Source organism: Mustela erminea, chromosome 2 (genome assembly GCF_009829155.1).
Source record: "Mustela erminea isolate mMusErm1 chromosome 2, mMusErm1.Pri, whole genome shotgun sequence".
NCBI lineage: Eukaryota > Metazoa > Chordata > Mammalia > Carnivora > Mustelidae > Mustela > Mustela erminea.
The window spans coordinates 158,420,574-158,440,344 of record NC_045615.1 but is presented as its reverse complement, the minus strand read 5'-3'; the positions used below and the strand labels follow the sequence as shown (position 1 = coordinate 158,440,344).

Genomic DNA, 19,771 nt, shown 5'->3' with positions numbered 1-19,771 from the left:
ACCTTACCACTACTCACCCTTAGCAATTATGCAGTTCCTAGGAATGGTCCCCTGAATTCACTAAGTTAAGGATCTTGGTTTTCATGAAACAGTCACTTCATGCTTTTCTTTCTGGCTCCTGTGGGTGACATTTACCACTCAGGTTACTGATTTGTATGTTGCTACCAGCTGTGTGATGCCGTCATCTTGAGAGCTAATGCACTGCAGACATGCCATCTCCTGTTGCCGCTGACCTCACACTACACCCAGTCCTATGATGCTGTTGCCACTGCTGTGCTAGGACCTTGCTGGGCCAAACTTGGGTGCACCAGACCCGTTGGCATGGTCTCTTGTGCTGTCCCAGCTGCTGGCGTCAATGCAGTTGATGAAACCAAAAATAGTGAGATGGGTGGCAATGACAGTGCTTTATATTTTTGCAAATCTATTTAATCTTGAGCTTAATGAAAGATACCCTGGTTCTCATATTTGCATTCGCATTCAACTAGTTGTGATATGTTGTTTTGATTGAGATATATGAAGATACTTTGGCCTCACCAGATGTATAGTTGTGAAATGGAAGAGTATTTTAATAGCCCTTTTATTTATTTTTTTTAAGATTTTATTTATTTATTTGACAGACAGATCACAAGTAGGCAGAGAGGCAGGCAGAGAGTGAGGGAGAAGCAGGCTCCCTGCTGAGCAGAGATCCCGATGCGGGACTCGATCCCAGGACTCTGGGATCATGAACTGAGCCGAAGGCAGAGGCTTTAATTTAACCCACTGAGCTACTCAGGTGCCCCTTTAATAACCCTTTTAGATAATTGTTAGTATTCTTTATTGATTCCATACCCCAAACTCTGATACTATATCAAAACTTGACAGTAGTAGTTTCTTAAAGGCTGGTTATATTATGGAGTCTGGAACATATCAGTGAACTTTTCTTACCCTATTACATTAAAATCCATTTGTCTATCTTGCACTTTGAGTAGATCTTTGTTACCTATGCATGCTTTTGTAACATCATTATGAGTCATTTGGAAAATACTGTTTTGTTAAATAATGTAGCTCTTTAAAATGATAATGTATTTTATTATATGGTATCAAAAAGCCACATTCTCATCATCAGAAAAGTCTTTTTAAGTATTGGGACTCTGTTAAGGGCACAGTAGTGGACACAAATTTAACAGAATCCTAATTTTCTTAAAAATTAGAATTTTATCGGGCACCTGGGTGGCTCAGTGGTTTAAGTCTCTGCCTTCGGCTCGGGTCATGATCTCAGGGTCCTGGGATCGAGCCCTGCGTCGGGCTCTCTGCTCGGCGGGGAGCCTGCTTCCCCCTCTCTCTCTGCCTGCCTCTCTGCCTACTTGTGATCTCTGTCAAATAAATAAATAAAAATCTTTAAAAAAAAATTAGAATTTTATCATTAACACAAATATCTGTTGTTTTCTTTTGTTCATTTAAAAAAAAAATGTCTGCAGGATACACCAAGTCTGAATAACAGTAGTAGTTTTCTGTCAGTCTTTCAACTAAAAATGTTCCCTGAAAGGAGTGGCTAGTTGAGTTTGTATTTCCAATAATCACACCGTTCCTGTTCTTTTCTTTTAATTTTTAAAGATTTTATTTATTTATTTGAGAAAGCGCACAGGCAGGGGAGAGAGGGAGAACAGACTCCCAGCTGAGCAGGGAACCCAGTGCGGGGCCCCATCCCGGGCCCCTGGGGTCATGAGCTGAGCTGAAGGCAGATGCTTTAACTGACTGAGCCACCTAGGCACCCCATAGTCTAGTTTAATACTCAATTTTTTAAAAAGATTTCATTTATTTATTTGAAAGAGAGGGTGAGAGAGTGAGAGCGAGCGAAGGAGCCAGGGGTGGGGCAGGGGGAGGAAGAAAACCTCCCGCTGAGCAGGGGGCTAGACATGGGGCTCGACCCTGGACTCCAGGATCCTGACCTTAGCAGAAAGCAGATGCGTAGCCGACCGAGCCACCCAGGTGCTCCTTAATACTCAATTTTTAAAAATAAATATCTTGAAAGTGAATTTTTTTGTAGATTTGTCTGTCTTATACAATTTTATTGAATTGACAAATGTATTTTTATGTAGATTTTCTCAAGAGCTACAGTTAAAAGTACAGAAGGATGCCAGAAATATTTCTTTATCTAAAAAATCTCAGAACAGAAAGAAGGAAAAGGAAAAAGATGATTCCTTAGGTGAAGAGAGAAAAACACTTGTGGTACAGGTAAATCACCATGTGTTAATGTGCATTAAGTTTTTTTTTTTTTTTAAAGATTATTTATTTATTTTTGTATGTGAGAGAGAGCGCGCGCACAAGATGGGGGTGTTCGGGAGGAGCAGAGGGCGAAGCAGGCTCCCCACCGAGCAGGCAGCCCTATGAGGGACTTGATATTAAGACCCTGGGATCATGACCTGAGCCAAAGGCAGATGCTTAACCGACTGAGCCACCCAGGTGCTCCAATGTTAAGTTTTAGATTTAATTTATCTTTAAATTTTTGGAGTTAAAAAATGAGGATAAAAAACGTTTTCTGGTGCTGAACACGTTAACTTTTAGATTAGTTATAAAAAAAGTTATCTTCTCTTTGGACATTACCTTTTAAAAAATTCTCTTAACATATCATGTATTGAGTGCCTACTGTATTTCAGACTGTGCAATAGGTCTTGTCAGGAAACCACATTTACCCTAGAGCATTTAGACACATGTACTCACGTATAGTCACAAGGACACGAACGCAGGCACATACCATTTTTTCCCTTAAGTGATAGGAGTGAAAAATATCATATAAAAAATTTTGCATAGAGCATTTTAAAATTGAGATTTGGATATTTATTTAAAGTTTATTTTTGCAAGTAGGTTATCCAGAATCTGTTCTTGGTGAGGTAATTCACGTCTACTGCCAACCCACTGCCATTTTCTCAAGTGAACTGAAGGGAATTCTCAATTTTGTATTTCAATTTTTGTACTTTAGATTTCTAAGAACAAAAAGGAGCATACTTAATTCCTCTTTCACATTGTTTTCTACTAAAATATATATATATAAATTTAATATATGTATGTGTCATGTTAATCATATATATATATGTATATATTTATCTCAGAGCTAGTGTGAACTGCATTTCTTCTTTTTTTTTGAGATTTTTATTTTTTTATTTTTAAGTAATTTCTGCACCTAACATGGGGCTCGAACTTACAACCCTAAGATCAAGAGCTGCATGCTCTACTGACTGAGCTAGCCAGGTAGCCCGTGAGTTGCATTTTTATTCAAAATAAATGTCTGACCAAGAATCCTGGATTTAATTTTAATTCCATAGATAGAATGAAGAAAACAGGGGTACAGTAAGGTGATATTTATGGAATTCTGCTTTCATTGACAAATTCTTTATAAGAAGAGGTGCTTTTTCAATCTCTTCAGATCATTAATGTTATTACCATTTTTTTAATGGTCAGGATACCAATGCTGATCCCAAAATTAAAGATTCTAAAGTATTTAAAATAAAAGGGTCAAAAATGGATGGAGAAAAAGTTGAAAAAGTCAGTCGAACTTCCAATGTCAGCTGTCTCCCCGACAATGGGACGAGCCATGTCAGAACCGTGCCTTCAACTAGCCTCCGGGATTGCAGCAACGGCGGCGGGGATCACACTAGAAATCCAGGCGTGGCGATCCCCCCCATTGCCCACAATCCTTCTGCAGTGGCTCCCGGTATTAATTCTGGAATGGTGACTATCCCGGGAGTTCAGAGTTACAGGTATGAATTAGGAAACTAAGAACAAAGTGTCATTTAAAGGTGTGTTTACGAATTGCAAGTGTCTGTCCATGCAGCCACATTGGGTTACGTCCAGGCTTCTGGGGCCTCTTCATTCCTGTCAGGTTCTGTTTCAAAAGCCTTTTTGGCCTACGTGACGAAACTTACTAACATTTGATAAAAAACAAACAAACAAAATTCACCTGAGTAATAAGAAAGAAGGATTGTATTATTTAAGGTGAAGATGGTCTACAACTATTTAGTCTAAAAATGTGAAAGGAGATTATCATAATAAAGGAAGTAATTGGTTTTAAGGGTCTGCCTACATGGAATGGCTGTGGGCATTTGGTGGTCCAAAGATGCTCACTTTGGAAATTTTGCTGGAAGGAAAGTGTTCATTTGGTTGGAGTTGGGAGGTAGGTGGGGGTCGTGAAGGTAGTGGCAAAGGACTGAATGTTTCGCCAGATCTATGTTCATTGTGTATTTAAGAACAGGCATTAAATGCTGATTAAACTGCAGGTCGCTTGGTTTTGTGGTTTTGTGCTTGAAAAATAATTACATCTGGTTCTAACTTAAATTTTTTGTTGTTGTTACAGAGTGGATGAAAAAACCAAGAAGTATTGTATCCCATTTGTTAAACCAAATAAACATTCTCCATCAGGCATTTATAATATTAATGTGACCACATCCGTAAGTGAACTATTCCCAGTGGTAGAAGAGCAAGTATTAGTCATTTCCAGACTTCCACTCGTGTTAAATATAGTAGTGAAAAACTGAGACTTTTATTTGGAGAAATATCGTAAAGTGGAACCTTAGTTATATGTATATCATCCCAACCTGTCATAAGAAACAATGTGAAACTGTTAAAGTTTAAGTCAGTTTTGCGAGTCTAGATGTTTAAATATAAGATATTGTTTAAATGACATCTGCTTTAAGTTTTTTGGTAATAGTAAATTTTTTTAATACTTGGTGATCAGTTCTTTTGTAGAGTAGGTGACAAGATAAATCGTGGTACCTCGCTCATGCCAGATTTTTGGTGAAAGTATTCTGTTGATTTGTTCATAAATATTTATTGATTATGTATCCTGTATGAGACGCTGGAAATGAGGAAATCAAATCCCTCTCTTCGAGGAGTTCATGGTCTAGTATAGGATCAATGAATTCAACCAGTGTCGGATTACAATAGTGGAAGCATGCATAAGGTTCACAGGTCTTCTGAAGATTCGTAGGAGGGTCATTATGCCCCACATAGCCGCTAGCACGCCTCTTTTGAAAATTAACTTAAAGCACCATTATTCTTCCACTCAAAACCCTCCACTGTCCTCTCTAAGTAAAGACCCAAGTCCTTGACGGGGCCTTCAAGTCCCTGCTCGACCTGCTTCCCCATCCCTCTATTCTACGTGGGCTATTCTCTCTCTTTGTTTTTTTAACACCCCCTTTAAAAAAAAAAAAAGATTTTATTTATTTATTTGACATACAGAGATCACAAATAGCCAGAGAGGCAGGCAGGGAGAGAGGAGGAAGCAGGCTCCCTACTGAGCAGAGAGCCCGATGCGGGGCTCGATCCCAGGACCCCGAGACCATGACCTGAGCCGAGGCAGAGGCTGAACCCACTGAGCCACCCAGGCGCCCCGGGCTATTCTCATTCCTGATCAAACTATTCCAACCCACTGATTTCCTTGTATTTCTTGAACATGACCAGACCTGCTCCTACATTTGGGAGCTTGTTATTTCCTCTGCTTTAGAACATTGTTATTTCCTCTGCTTTAGAACATTCCCCAGATAACCCAAAGAATTTGCCTTTACTCCTCCTTGGCTTACATGAATCCTCATTGTGAGAGCTTCCCTAATATCCTAGCTCATTTTGTCGCCCATTGCTCTCTATCCTCTCTCCTTGCTTAAATTTTTTTCCATTGCATACACCTAAAGCCTCTATATGCATTTATCTATATCTTTATCTCTCTCTCTCTCTTCTCTCTCTCTCTCTATATATATATAGAGAGAGATCTCTATATACATTTATCTATATCTTTATCTATCTATCTATATATATATATAGAGAGAGAGATCTCTATATGCATTTATCTATATCTTTATCTATCTATCTCTCTCCCTATATATATAGAGAGAGATCTCTATATGCATTTATCTATATCTTTATCTATCTATATATATATATATAGAGAGAGAGAGAGAGAGAGAGATCTCTATATGCATTTATCTCTATCTTTATCGTCTGTCTCTCCCAACTAGTATGTAAGTTTCCAAGGCAGGAATATGTGCTTTGTTTATTTCCTTACAGCTCCACCCCACTACCCTTATCTACTCTAGTACATAGAAGATGCTTAAGGAATGTGAGTGAATTTTTCTGCCAGGTAATGGGAGATGCGGATTTCCCAAAGGAGTGTTTTTCTCCCAGATTTCCCTCTTCTGCCCTTGTCATTATCTTCAGGCTGAAAAATATAACCTTCTTTTCATATCTCTCATGATTTGGCATTACATCTGCTTTTCTTTTCATTATTCTTGGCCCATGATTTCTATAACCATAGTACTTCTCTTTTTCACACCCTTCTGATTTCTTTGTAGATATTTTTGTGTTTTACATTCTTGGTCTGCTTTGGAAGGTTACTTTGATCAGCAGGACTTTTCAGAGTAGCTGGCTCAGAGTTGCTGGAATTGATAGCGCCTTCTTTCGGGCGTTGCGTAATCAGGGCTGGCTGTTAATTTTAGATCTTATTTCTGTTTATCTTTATTTTTAAGAAGCAGTTAAGAGAGGAGGTAGAGATTAGTGGGGAGAAGACACACTTGAGTCTTTTCATGATGAAAATTAATTGAGGCAGAATTAAGCCTAAACTTTCTTCAACATCTAGGTTTAGATCCCATATCCTGCTCCCCTGCCTCTTGCTCTAATTCTGAGATTGAATAGCATATTATTATAAACATCTCATATAGTTTATTTGTCACTCTTTGAATATGTATATCTAGTAGTCTGAACTCATTTTTTGTACTTACAGTTTTTTTGAACTAAATATTTATTTTATAACTGATTTGAACCAAGACCTTAGTACTTACTTTAATCAAAGAACGAGGAGAAACATCAAATAAAAAAACTCAAAAGCTCATTGCAGGACTTCTGAAATTTTGTATTATTCTTAAATTCTCCTGAAGTTTAGGATATCAATATATTAGTTACAAAAGGGGCAAGCCAGGCTTACCTGGAAGCTAATTCACTTGTGTTAATCATTCTGATATTAGGTCGCCAGTGAAAAGAACCTACTTCAGGCAAATAAGAAAAGAAGGGACTACTCCAAGACAGATGTCCGTTTGCCTGAACTCAACTACAGTCATCTCCCTGAACTAAGAGCCTTGGAAGGCATAGGTTTGTTTATAATGCTCTTACTTTTGCAGCCTTTTTTTGTATACATTATTAAAAATACATGTTAAATAAACTAACAAAATATTAAAAATAAAAAATGTAGTAACTTTACATAGTTATGTAAATATGTACAGATTTATGTAAGTAAATATGTACACTGAATACATACTGAGGGACAGATACAGAATGTGGAAAAACTAACAAAAATGTCTAATTTTTCACTGTGTTTATGGTTATTTTTATTTAGCTCGAAATTCCAGGTTAATAAGGAAAGAGAACAAGAATCTCTCAGAATCTCGAATTCCTTCTCTGGCCACTATTGACTTCCATACACCCAGCGTCGCATTACATCAGGTACAGGAATCCTCTCTAGGTTGGATAGAACTTGGGTCTCATACTTCCTTATTAAAGTAGCTTAGGAAAAGTTCGCTTTTAAGGATTAGGCGTGTCTATTGGTGGGATCTGTATGATTTTGTTTGTTAAATTTTTTCTTACTGTTCATTGCTCTAGTACCTTTATCACACATATGTTTATATAGACATTTTCCAGCACAGTCATCAACTTTTTATAGATTAAAAATGCGCTCACCGCGTATGCAGCCTAGCTATGACTTTTATAAAACTTTTGTGGTAATTTATAGTATCTCACTGCATTCACCCAAATGCTATAACCCATATTTCACTCCTTGAATTGTTTTTTGTTTGTTTATTTTTATTTATTTTTTATTTTTAAATTTTGTTTATTTATTTGACAGAGATCACAAGTAGGCAGAGAGGCAGGCAGAGAGAGAGTAGGAAGCAGGTTCCCCATGGAGCAGAGAGTCTGATGTGGGACTCGATCCCAGGACCCTGGGAATCATGACCTGAACTGAAGGCAGAGGCTTTAACCCACTGAGCCACTCAGGCGCCCCTGTTTTTATTTTTTTTAATGTATCATCTATTTGACATTTTCCCCCAAGACAACCCGCTCCATGTATGTTAAAGACTGGTTCTTCCATATGTAATCATTTTTCTATTACTTCTCTTAATTCTTCAGAACAGTTACATTTCTGCTGCTTCAGTAACAGTCATATCACTCATTTTCACATTAAGAACACTGGCAAACTTTTAAATTTCCTGAGCCAGTCCTAACTAGTTATAAACTTTGGATATGTATCATTTCACTTAAGGATTTCTCACTTCTCCCTGGTGCTGGACAGCTTTTGTTTTGGGATGTATTTCTCCGTCCTCATTATTGAAGCATTTCTGTTTCCTGGATTGCACCCGTATGTTGCCTCTGAATCTGTGTGGGCGCTTTTTTCTACCAGTACTCCTTCAGTGATTTTGTAGCGCTCTACAAAAGGGAATAATATTGTTGAGGGTAACAAATTACAGTGGTAGTTACCCATAGATACTGAGAAACGGGTTTATTGACTGCTATCACTTTGCCTTAACTCCTGCTAACAATTTCTGGAGCAAGATAATAAAAACTAAACATATTCCTGTTGTGTGAAGATTAATTACCATCACACATTTTACTTTTAGGAACTAGAGAGTCTCAATAAATTCCTTGTATACTTCTAATCTTAAATTGAATGTATATTTTATTTATTTATTTTTTAAAGCTTTTATTTATTTATTTGACAGACAGAGATCACAAGTAGGCAGAGAGGCAGGCAGAGAGAGAGAAAGGGAAGCAGGCTCCCCGCTGAGCAGAGAGCCTGATGCGGGGCTCGATCCCAGGACCCTGGGATCATGACCTAAGCCAAAGGCAGAGGCTTTAACCCACTGAGCCACCCAGGTGCCCCTGAATGTAGATTTTAAAGGTGCAGAACTTCTCACTTGCTCTCTGTGAGTAGTAGTATTGTTCAAAACCACTTTTCAGGAGTCGCATAACTAAATCTAGTTTCATGAAATGGAAGAAAGACTTTGGCGGCCTTCATTTTTCAAATTTTTATTTGTTCCTTTGAACCAATCCTCTTATATTTATAAATTGGTTCTGCGTTTTTACTCTTAGTTTACTTGTTCATTTCCCAGTTGTATTTAAATACACTAAACGAGAAAGTAGGTGTAGTGAAAAACACAAATTAATACCAAAATAAGATGAATCTGTGTGTGGAAAATCTGAATGGGAAGAGGAACAACAGGAGTCTGAAAGCAAGTGACTTTCTGGCAGGAGCTGGGACTCTACTCGCCTCTTCATGATGTGCATCAATACGTTGAACTGTATTTTGTTTCTGCGCCCAACACAAACATTCTCACATGTATAAAAGCCTATCTTTATAGACTTGTGGAACGTCTGCAAGATAGATTTTTGTAAGTAAAGTATGGCATAATCCATGGGATCTGTCTCCGCTCACCCCCTTCCTACACCCTTACACCCATTATGTAATTTCTATGTATGTAGCAACACAGTTCTTTCTCCAAGCAGTGTTTAATATGTTGTATTTTCATTATACTCAGTCTAAACATTTTCTTAGTTCCCTTGTAATTTCTTGTTTAACCCAGGAATTAATTAGAAATGTGTTGTTTTATAGTTAGATACTTAGGGTTTCCCTAGTATTTTATTATTATTGATTTATCATTTAATTCCATGTGGTCAGGGAAGATACTGTGTATGCTTCTGATTGTTTTAGATTCATCGAGGTATGTTTTATGGCTTGGCATAGGATCTGTCTTGGTGAATAAACCTGTTTCCTTGAAAACAACATATATATTCTTCAGTTGTTGGACATAGCCTACTCTAAATGTGAAATTAGATTAAGGTGGTTGTAGTGTTCTTCAGATCTTCTGTGTTCTTCATGATTTTTTTGTTTGTTTGGTCCTATCGGTTCCTGAAAGAGTGCTGTCAAAATCTTTTTTTTTTTTAACATCATATATTATTTAAATAACATTTAAATTAGTAGAAAATAGTCCCCAAATTAACATTAAATAGAAAAATCCAGTAAAATCTTTTACTGACTGTGGAATTATTTATTTTTCTCTTATATCTGTTTATTTTTGTTTCATGTATTTTCCATCTCTATTATTAGGTACATACACACTTATAATTGTTTTTGTCTTCCTGATACACTCTTCCTTTTATCATGATGAAATCTCTCTCTTTACCTCTTATAGTGCTCTGTGCCACAAAGTCCATTTTATATGAGAGTAAGACAGCCATTCCAGCTAACTTATACTTACTTGTTTCCGTGGTATGTCTTTTTACTTTTGTACGATCTGTTTTTAAAATTTACAGTGTTTCCTGTAGGTAGGGTCTTTCTTTTGTATCCATTCTATCAGTTCATTTCTTTTAATTGAAATGTGTATTTATGTTCTATGCATTCTAATAAACTCCTGCCAACTTAATAATTATTATCTCACAGTTTCCATAGATCAGAAGCCTGGGCAGAGCTGCTTCTCTCCTTGTGTCTCACAGGTCGAAATCAGGATTTCAGTAGGGCTGCATTTCTTTCTGGAGTCTCTAGGGGAGAACCTACTTCTAGGCCCACTCAGACTTTTGGCGGAATTTAATTCCATGAGGTTGTGGGACTGAGGTCCCTGTTTCTTTGCTGGCTGACCCCTGGGGGTTGTTGTCAGCTTCTAGAGGCTATCCACATTCCTTGGCTTGTGGCCTACTTCTCCATCTGCAAAGCTAACCATAATGGTCAAGTTGTTCTTACTCTTTGAGCATCTCTTGCCTCCCCTTCTGTCTCATCTCTGACTTACTCTTCTGCTTTTAAGAGTGCACATGATGGTTTACCAGGTCTACATTAACCCTGCCAGAATAATTTTTCTATCTGAGGGTCAGCTGATTAGTAACATTAATTACACGCGCAAAGCTGCTTCATAGCAGGCGCTAAATTACTTTGATTGACTAAGCAGGGACAGGAAACTCAGGGTGTTAGCTTCAGAATTCTGCCTGCTAATGAATAGTTAGGCCATTAACATTTAATGTGGTGGTTGATATATCTAGATCTAGCTCTATATATTATATAGGTATAAAGATCTCTCTCTATATAATATATATCTCATATAGATATAAGATCTAGCTCTTTATATTATTTGGGTTTTTTGTTTATTCCTTTGTTTTCCCTTTCCAGTCTTGTTTTGTATTTGAATATTTTTAATATTGGCTTTTTGGGGATATTTCTTGATATGATTTTTTTAGTGATTGCTCTGGGTTTTGCAATGTACATAACTAATCTCTCACAGTGTACTTAAATATTGTACCACTTATAAAATGTAGAAAACTTGCAGACAGATTTCCTTTTACTTCAACCTAGACTTTATATTAGAATTTTATATCTTTTATTGAAAACTGTACTAGGTCATACATTTTGCTCTAAATAGTCATAAATATTTTAAGCAATTTAGGAAAAAAAGTAGTCTTCTCTATTTACCTAACCACTTACATTTCTGTGGTTCTTACCTTCTTTCTTAAAGATTACAGTTTTGTTTTCTGGTACCATTTTTCTTCAGCTTGAAAAACTTTCTTTAGCATTTCTTCCAGAGCAGGTCTGATGAGTGACAAATCCTCATATATAACTTCCCTAAGTTTATAAAGTCCCAACATCTGGGCCATCTCAGGATTGGTATCTATTGATTTTCTTTTCCCTTGAGAATTGTTTACAATTTCCTGGATCTTTTTTTTTTTTTTTTTTTTTTAAGATTTTATGTATTTATTTGACAGAGAGAGAGCACAAGCAAGGGGAGTGGCAACCAGAGGGAAAGGGAGAAGCAGGCCTGGACCCTGGGATCGTGACCTGAGCCAAGGGCAGACGCTTAACCAACTGAGCCACCCAGGCGCCCCAATAGATCTTTTTATGGCCAAAATCTTGACTGTATCTTGGAAACTGTGAATGTTATGTTTTGTAGCCTCTGGGTCCTGTTTTAATCCTTCATAATCCTCTAGAGAATGTTGAAATTTTTGTTTTAGCAGGCGGTCATTCAGCTTTTGTTCACACTATACATTCTGCCTTATCCCCTGTGAGAAGTGTTTCAAATCTCAGTTCTCTAAGTCTTTGATATCCTAGTTCGCATCTGTCTTGTGCTTACGTGGCTTTGGGGTCAGCTAGAGACTTGTGCAGGCAATTCAAATTTCAGTTCGGTTCTCCCAAGCCTCTGCTGTGCTGGTGGAGCGCTGCTATGCGTGCTGCAGGAACCGAGCTGAGACTCCTGGGGTGCACACGGAATGAGACGGCCCCCTCCTCTACCCCTCTTCCCTCCAGGACCATCCCTCTCCCCACATAACTGCTGGCATTCAGGGACCCTCTTTCTTATTTTTTTCTGGGATAACAAGGGAGTTTCTTTCTTTCTTTCTTTTTAAGATTTTATTTATTTATTTGACACAGAGAGAGATCACAAGTAGGCAGAGAGGCAGGTAGAGAGAGAGGGGGAAGCAGGCTCCCTGATGAGCAGAGAGCCCAATGCAGAGCTTGATCCCAGGACCCTGGGGTCATGAACTGAGCCAAAGGCAGAGGCTTAACCCACTAAGCCACCCAGGCTCCCCAACAAGGGAGTTTGTTTCAGACTTTTGGCCTCTTGTACTACTTCATTGCTCTGAGATTAGGGCCTGCCTTTTAGACAGAGGCACAGAAATAAAAAACTAAGTTGGGAAGCTACATCCATGTGAACGACCACATTGCCAACTTCTGACTCCTTTGCTTAATCTTCAGTTGTTTTTTTTATATTTTTCCAAAAGGGTTTTATTGGTTTGGTAATAAGTAGGAGAGATGGGTTATAGTGGGTTTGTACTACCTCCGCACATCAGAAGTCTCTTTAACTTACGTATCAACAAAGAGATCGAAGAATAACATCTCTTTACTTCATGAGCCTCTTCTGTGGCAGCAGCTGGGACTATGAATAGTTAATTCTAAGCATCTGGTATTTGAGGAACAAGAATTGGGATTTTGGGAGGAGTGGGACTTCTACAACTATTTGGATACTGTAATGCTTGATTATTCACTTATAGGTATCCGGATCTCCCCCGTCAGATGAACTGGAGGCTGATTTGCCTCGAATGGAACACCAGCACTGAGAGCCGTTTTGGTTCTGAACTGGGTATGTCAGGTGTTTCATACTTAAAGCAAAGTATCCTCCCATGAGGAATATTTTGTAGCTTTCTGAAGTTCAGATACTGCCGCTAAAGTAATCTCCAGTGATTGATACCATGAGAACTCCTGATGGAGAAAGAGTTGTGTCACTTAAAAATACAGAAGTGACATTTGTTTCTGGGGTGAAATCCCTTTTCATAGAGCTTACATCTCTTGCTCTTAAACTAATCTCCTGCGTTTTATTGGCTCCAGTAATGCGAATTTACGATGGCGAGTGCTGTGGAAGGGTATATACTTATCTCCCTTATCAGTCATTTGTCCCTTTGGGCTTTTAAAGCAAGAAAGACAAAATGATTGCCTGGTAATCTTCTTCCCTATAAAGAAGGATTAGCACTATACCAGATGATTGCTTCCCATTTATATATTTATTTACTTATTTTTATTTTTTGCTTCTACTGGTCTTTACATTGTCCTGCTACTATACCACAGGAAAAACAGCCTTGCAAGCTCCAGGCAGAGAAAACAGGGCCCCGGAACACCTTCCCACCTCATTGTGGACCTATTCACAGGATAAATACACGTCACACATTTTTTTGTTTTTTTTAAAGAAAGCAGGATAGATTAATAATAAGTGATTAGGCATCAACAATGACTTGGAAAATCAAATGTCAATTTTAAATGGTAACAGAATTTCCCTCCTTTAAGTATAACTGTTTAGTACTAAAAAAATGAAAAACAAAAATCAGATCTTTTTTTTTTTTCTAAAGATTTTACTTATTTATTTGACAGACAGAGATCACAAGTAGGCAGAGAGGCAGCAGAGAGTGGGGAGGGGGAGCAGGCTCCCTGCTGAGCAGAGAGCCCAAGGTGGGCCGATCCCAGGACTCCAGGGTCACGACCTGGGCCGAAGGCTAGAGGTGTTAACCCACTGAGCCACCCAGGTGCCCCAAAATCAGACCTTTTGAGTGCGAATTTACTATGCGACAAGTCATCCAATGTTTAGTATCTTATTAGCTATAAAATGTGATGATAATAAAATCCCACCTTCTTATAAATATGTCGTTGTCATTAATCTATTAATCCCCACAAAGCATTTTGAATGTCTGTGCTGTCATATGTGAATTTACTATGAAGTGAACAAGTCTTAATTCCTCACTGGCACGGGTCCCTTCCAAGGCTCTGAGAGAAGTCTTGGCGATGAACTCATTACACATACTGTATGAACTGTAGCCTCTGTGAAACTCGGATCTGTTTTGTCAAAACCAGTCATCATTTACAGACAAGGAGATGATACGCTATACATGACAGTTTCGATTGATAATTATCCTAAAGAATGTCTTTAAAATCTTGTTTTTGATATATATGGTTTAGCCTAAAGTTTTCTTAGAGTGTGTAATACTTAAAATATTATAAATATCTTCAATGTGAGAAAGCAAGTGAGATAGAAATGGATTTCTAGAAAGATCTTATGTTCCCCTGTGATTTTAGATGCTGCTCTAGCCCTTGAGATGACATCCCCTTGCAACAGAAGTGCTGATATCCTACAGAGAGATTCGTGGTTTTGTCCTTTACTTCTGAACTGCCTGCATTTTCTGAGAAAGATAAAGACTTCCAAGTGTTTCCAAGCAAGATTGAATAAGTGCTCCTCCCCGACTGCTATCTTGTCACCTTTCAAGGTCTCTGTTGCTATTTCAGGATATATCCAATGGAAGAATAGTGACATGGTTCTTGTTACATGAATGTGTATTTACTGTTAGTAAATTGTGCATTTAAAATTACCCAAGAGTAAAAAAAAAGTTTAAAGAGAGAGAAAGAATCATTATAATGGTCATGTTATATGAACTTTCTGTGTTATCTATATAAATGTGTACATTTATTTAGGAATGGGTTTGGTGGAGGTAAGTGATTAAAAACTAGGATCAGTTGAAGAAATGAAAAAATTAGGATCAGTAAGAGAAAATGTTTCCTTTACCCTAATTTAACTGTAAATACACATTTAAAAAGCTTGCTTGTTTCTAGGCTTTAGGGAGATAAGTAATTGCTCTCTGTGGATAGGCGTCTGTCTTTGGTTTCTGTGATTATTGTTGATGTTTGATCATTGTGTTATGGGAATCTGGCCTCTCTGCTGATCTTCTAAGAACCACACTACTGCAAACGTCTCAAGGACATTTTTTTGTCTAATGATTTAGTATGGCCTGACCTTAGATAATCCTCTGTATTTTAAGACTGTGGTGCCAGTGTTCCTGCGTACAGGAACAGGACTGAGGTAAGAACGGTGAAGGAGAATTTTGTAGGTGTACCTTCAAGTTGAGGACTGTGCCTTTGAGAAAGGAAGCATATATGTGCAAAATTAGGAAGCGGGACACTGGCTTACTGACCGACTAGGACTGGTTACTTTATCTTGGCCAATTACTGTTGATCTACCCCCCACCCCATAGAGGCTTTGGGAAGGAACATCCGTTGTTATGGACTTCTCTCCTGTCCACTGGTGGTTTGAAGGTGATAGCAGACAGAACCCAGAGATGTTCTTATCTTCTCGTTTCCTCACTTAGGCCTTCCCAAAAGTTCTTCACCAATTGGCAAAACTATCTACCTACAGTCCTCACATCTTAACTCGTGCCCCAGTCCACGGCTTCCGGGTGGGAAGCTGAAGCCAGTTTGACTCTAGGTTTTTGGTTTCCAGTTTGCTGGTCACACTCTGCATTTATTGTTTTAGAGAATCGTTGTTAGGGGGACCAGAACTTGTGTGTTTTTCTTGGCCTTAACCGGTTAACAACATGTTTTTCTCCAAAAAACACTGACTGGAACTTAGCCCAAGAATTTAACTAGCACTTTTCTTTATTACTCTGTGGAGCTTAATATTGAAATTCTGAATTTAGATACTTGGTCCTCAAAAAAGCAGGTCATTCAGGAAGAGACAAAATGAGGGGTTCCAATGTGGAAATCTATAGGTGGTTCAATTAAAATTCTGTCTTGATTTTGAAGCTCTATTTTTAAACTCTGACCAGGTGTTTGACTAAATTGGTATGACTAACATGCTAGACAAAATTAATGTGTAGGCATTAATAGCCTTCACATTGAGATATTGTTTCATTTTTACTTTAAAAAGTGTTGCCAACAGACTGTACAGTGTGGGAAGCAGACAGTACTTAAAAGCCAAGTGGCTTTCCAACTTATTTTGATGTAATTTTTATTTAAAGACAGTGTGTACATATCACCTCAATGTGTGAGGATCTAGGATCAATTATCTGTATTTGCTTTTGGTATCTTTCGCCTATTAAAACACTGTGTAAACTTTAGAATTAAGGGACTAAATATAATTTACTCTAAGTGCAAGTTGAGACTTGAGGATCATATCTGGTTAGAACCTGGGCGGAACTACTTGAAAAAAGATTTTTGCAAACTGGGGCTATAGATACTGAATCAAAAATAATTCTTTCAGTTTAAGATTACTCTGTTTTCCTTACAAGGATATGACTAAACATAATCGGAAATATGTGTATGTCTTGGCGGGAGAAATGGGCTTGCTGTTGGATGTATGTTTTACAATTAATAAATATTATATCTTACTGAGCTCCATAGATGATTTCATTTGCATTTATTTAAGAGAATACAAATAATGTATACAACATTGTATGGAATTTAACAAATAAATTTGAAATAATCTGTTAATTCTTTTTTGGAAACTTGGATACAGGGATGGCAAGTTGTCTTTTTTTAAATTGGGTTTTTATTTTAATTCCGGCATAGTTAACATAGAGCTATGTTAGTTTCAGGTGTACACTATAGTGATTCAGCAATTCTGTACATTACTCAGAGCTCATCAAGGTAAGTGTACTCTTAATCCCCGTCACCTGTTTCACCCATCCCGCCACCTACCCCCGCCTCTGGTAACCCTCTATTTCTTCCCTATTTAAGGGTCTGTTTTTTGGTTTGTCTTTTTTCCCCTTTTGTTTGTTTTGTTTCTTAAATTCCCCTTGCGGGAAATCACATGGTATTTGTCTTTCTCTGACTGGTTTATTTCACTTAGCTAATGCTGCTCTCTAGAGCCATCTATGTTGTTGCAAAGGGCAAGATTTCATTTTTTTTTAATGGCTGAAAAATGTTGCATTCCACTTCTTTATCCATCCGTCTGTAGATGGAACTCGTGCTGCTTCCATAATTTGGTTATTGTAACTGATGCTGCAGTAAATATAGGGGTGCATGTATCTTTTTGATTTAGTCTTTTTGTATTCTTTGTATTGTATTCAATACAATTAGTATTTTTGTATTCCACCACCCAGTGGTAGAATTACTAGATCATATGGTGGTTCTGTTTTTTTTTTTTTTTTTTTAAGATTTTATTTATTTATTTGACAGAGATCACAAGTAGGCAGAGAGAGAGGAAGGGAAGCAGGCTCCCTGCTGAGCAGAGAGCCCAATGTGGGGCCTAATCCCAGGACCCTGAGATCATGATTTGAGCTGAAGGCAGAGCCTTAACCCACTGAGCCACCCAGGCGCCCCTGCTTCATTTTATTTTAATTATTTTTTAAGATTTTACTTATTTATTTGAGTGTAAGAGGGGCTCAATCCCAGGACCCTGAGATCATGATCTAAACTGAAGGCAGAGGCTTTAACACACTGAGCCACCCAGGCGCCCCTGCTTCTTTTTATTTTAATTATTTTTTAAGATTTTATTCATTTATTTGAGTGTAAGAGGGAAGAGATCTCAACCACGGGGGAAGGTAGAGGGAGAAGCAGACACCCTGCTGGGCACAGAGCCCAACATGGAAATCCATCCCAGGACCCCAGGACCGCAACCTGAGCCAAAGGCACACACTCAACTGACTGAACCACATAGGCGTCCTTTATTTTTATTTTTAAAATATTTGTTTGTTTGTTTATTTATTTTAGAGGGAGCGAGAGAGGGCGCACATATAGGGGAAGGGGCAGAGGGAGAGACTGTCCTAGCAGACTCCCGTTAAGCATGGAGCCCAACACAAGTCTCGATCTTATGACGCATGAGATCAGAACCTGAGCTGAAACCAAGAGTCAGACGTTTAACCCACCGAGCGCCCCAGGAGCTCCAGGTATGTTTCATTGTAGATTTTGACTGATTCTGCCCAACTGCACTCCAAAAATGCCGCACCATTTTATATTTCTACCCACTGTGTATGAGGAAGTTTATTTCTCCACACCCAGACCATGTTAGATATTACTAATAATTTCCATTTTGACCAATCTGGTGGGCAAAAATTATCTTGCTTTATATTTTCTTGTTTACTACTGAGGTTACATGTATTTTTACATATATTTTCTTTTTGTGTATCAGTCACTTGGTTTCCTCCTCCTGTGAATAAAAGATATTAAAGGTCTTTTAAAAAAGGTAAAGTAGATTGTAGCTTGAGTTTTGGAGATTTTCCTTTGTAAATGTTTTTCCTTCCTACTGAAAACAAAGGCAAACATCAGATTTAGATAATACAATTTGGCCTAAGCTATATTTTAAAGATTTTATTTATTTATTTGAGAGAGAGCGGGGGGTCGGAGCAGAGGGAGAGATGAGCGGCTCTACGCTGATCAAGGAGCCTGACACAGAGCTTGATCCCCAGGACCCCAAGATCACGACCTGAGCTGAAGTCAAAAGTCAGATGCTCAACAGACTGGGCCACCCAGGTGTCCCTCAAGCTGTATTTTAGACCAAAATTATTTTGTATTGGGAAATGCAGCCCAGCCAACAGAATGTATTTACTTGTTTATTTAAAAACTGTTATTTTAATTCCATGCAACTGACATAGAGTGTTATGCTCATTTCAGGTGTATAATATAGTGATTCAACATTTCTCTATATTACTCAGTGCGCATCAAGGTAAGTGCACTCTTAATCCCCTTTATTTCACCCATTCTGCCCCCCACTTCTAATAACTCTCAATTGGTTCTCTATTTAAGGGTCTGTTTTTTGGCTTGTCTCACCATCAACCCCCACCTTTTGTTCTTTTTTTTTTTTTTTTTTAATTCCATGTATGAGTGAAATCATATGATATTTGTCTTTCTCTGACTGGCTTATTTTGCTTGGCTAATGCTACTCTCTAGATCTATCCATGTTATTGCAAATCGCAAGATTTCACTCTTTTTATGGCTGAATAATATTCCAGTATGTATATATACACCATATCTTGTTTATCTATTCATTTGTTGATGGACACTTAGGTTGTCCATAATTTGGCTGTTGTAAATAATGCTTGCAATAAACATTGGTGTGCATGTATCCCTTTAAATTAGTGTTTTTGTATTCTTTGGGTAAATTTCCAGTAGTGGAATTACTGGATCATAAGGTAGTTCTCTTTTTAATTTTTTGAGGAACCTCCATACTGTCTCCACAGTGCCAGCCAACAGAAAGTATTCTTTTTTTAAAAAAATTAACATATATTATTAGCCCCAGGGATACAGGTCTGTGAATCGCCAGGTTTACACACTTCACAGCACTCACAATAGTACATACCCTCCCCAATGTCCATAACCCAACCACCCTCTCCCTACCCCCCGCGCCCACAACCCACAGTTTGTTTTGTGAGATTAAGAGTCTCTTATGGTTTGTCTCCCTCCCAATCCCATCTTGTTTCATTTATTCTTTTCCTACCCCCCAAACCCCCCATATTGCTTCTCGACTTC

The 19,771-nt window shown here is 38.1% G+C and overlaps 1 protein-coding gene across 2 annotated transcripts in view; it reads left to right on the top strand.

Moving 5' to 3' along the window:
- The window catches only part of CDKL2 (cyclin dependent kinase like 2), a 49,488-nt gene extending 32,784 nt beyond the window's left edge, over positions 1-16,704 (top strand). For both annotated transcript variants that reach the window (XM_032334594.1, XM_032334593.1), the window contains exons 8-14: positions 2,079-2,214; positions 3,439-3,737; positions 4,331-4,424; positions 6,990-7,113; positions 7,358-7,464; positions 13,042-13,130; positions 14,612-16,704. In XM_032334594.1, coding sequence (XP_032190485.1) covers positions 2,079-2,214; positions 3,439-3,737; positions 4,331-4,424; positions 6,990-7,113; positions 7,358-7,464; positions 13,042-13,107 — 826 coding nt within the window. In that variant the 3' untranslated portion in view covers positions 13,108-13,130; positions 14,612-16,704. The remainder of the gene's footprint in view (positions 1-2,078; positions 2,215-3,438; positions 3,738-4,330; positions 4,425-6,989; positions 7,114-7,357; positions 7,465-13,041; positions 13,131-14,611) is intronic.
- The last annotated feature ends 3,067 nt before the right edge of the window (positions 16,705-19,771 follow it).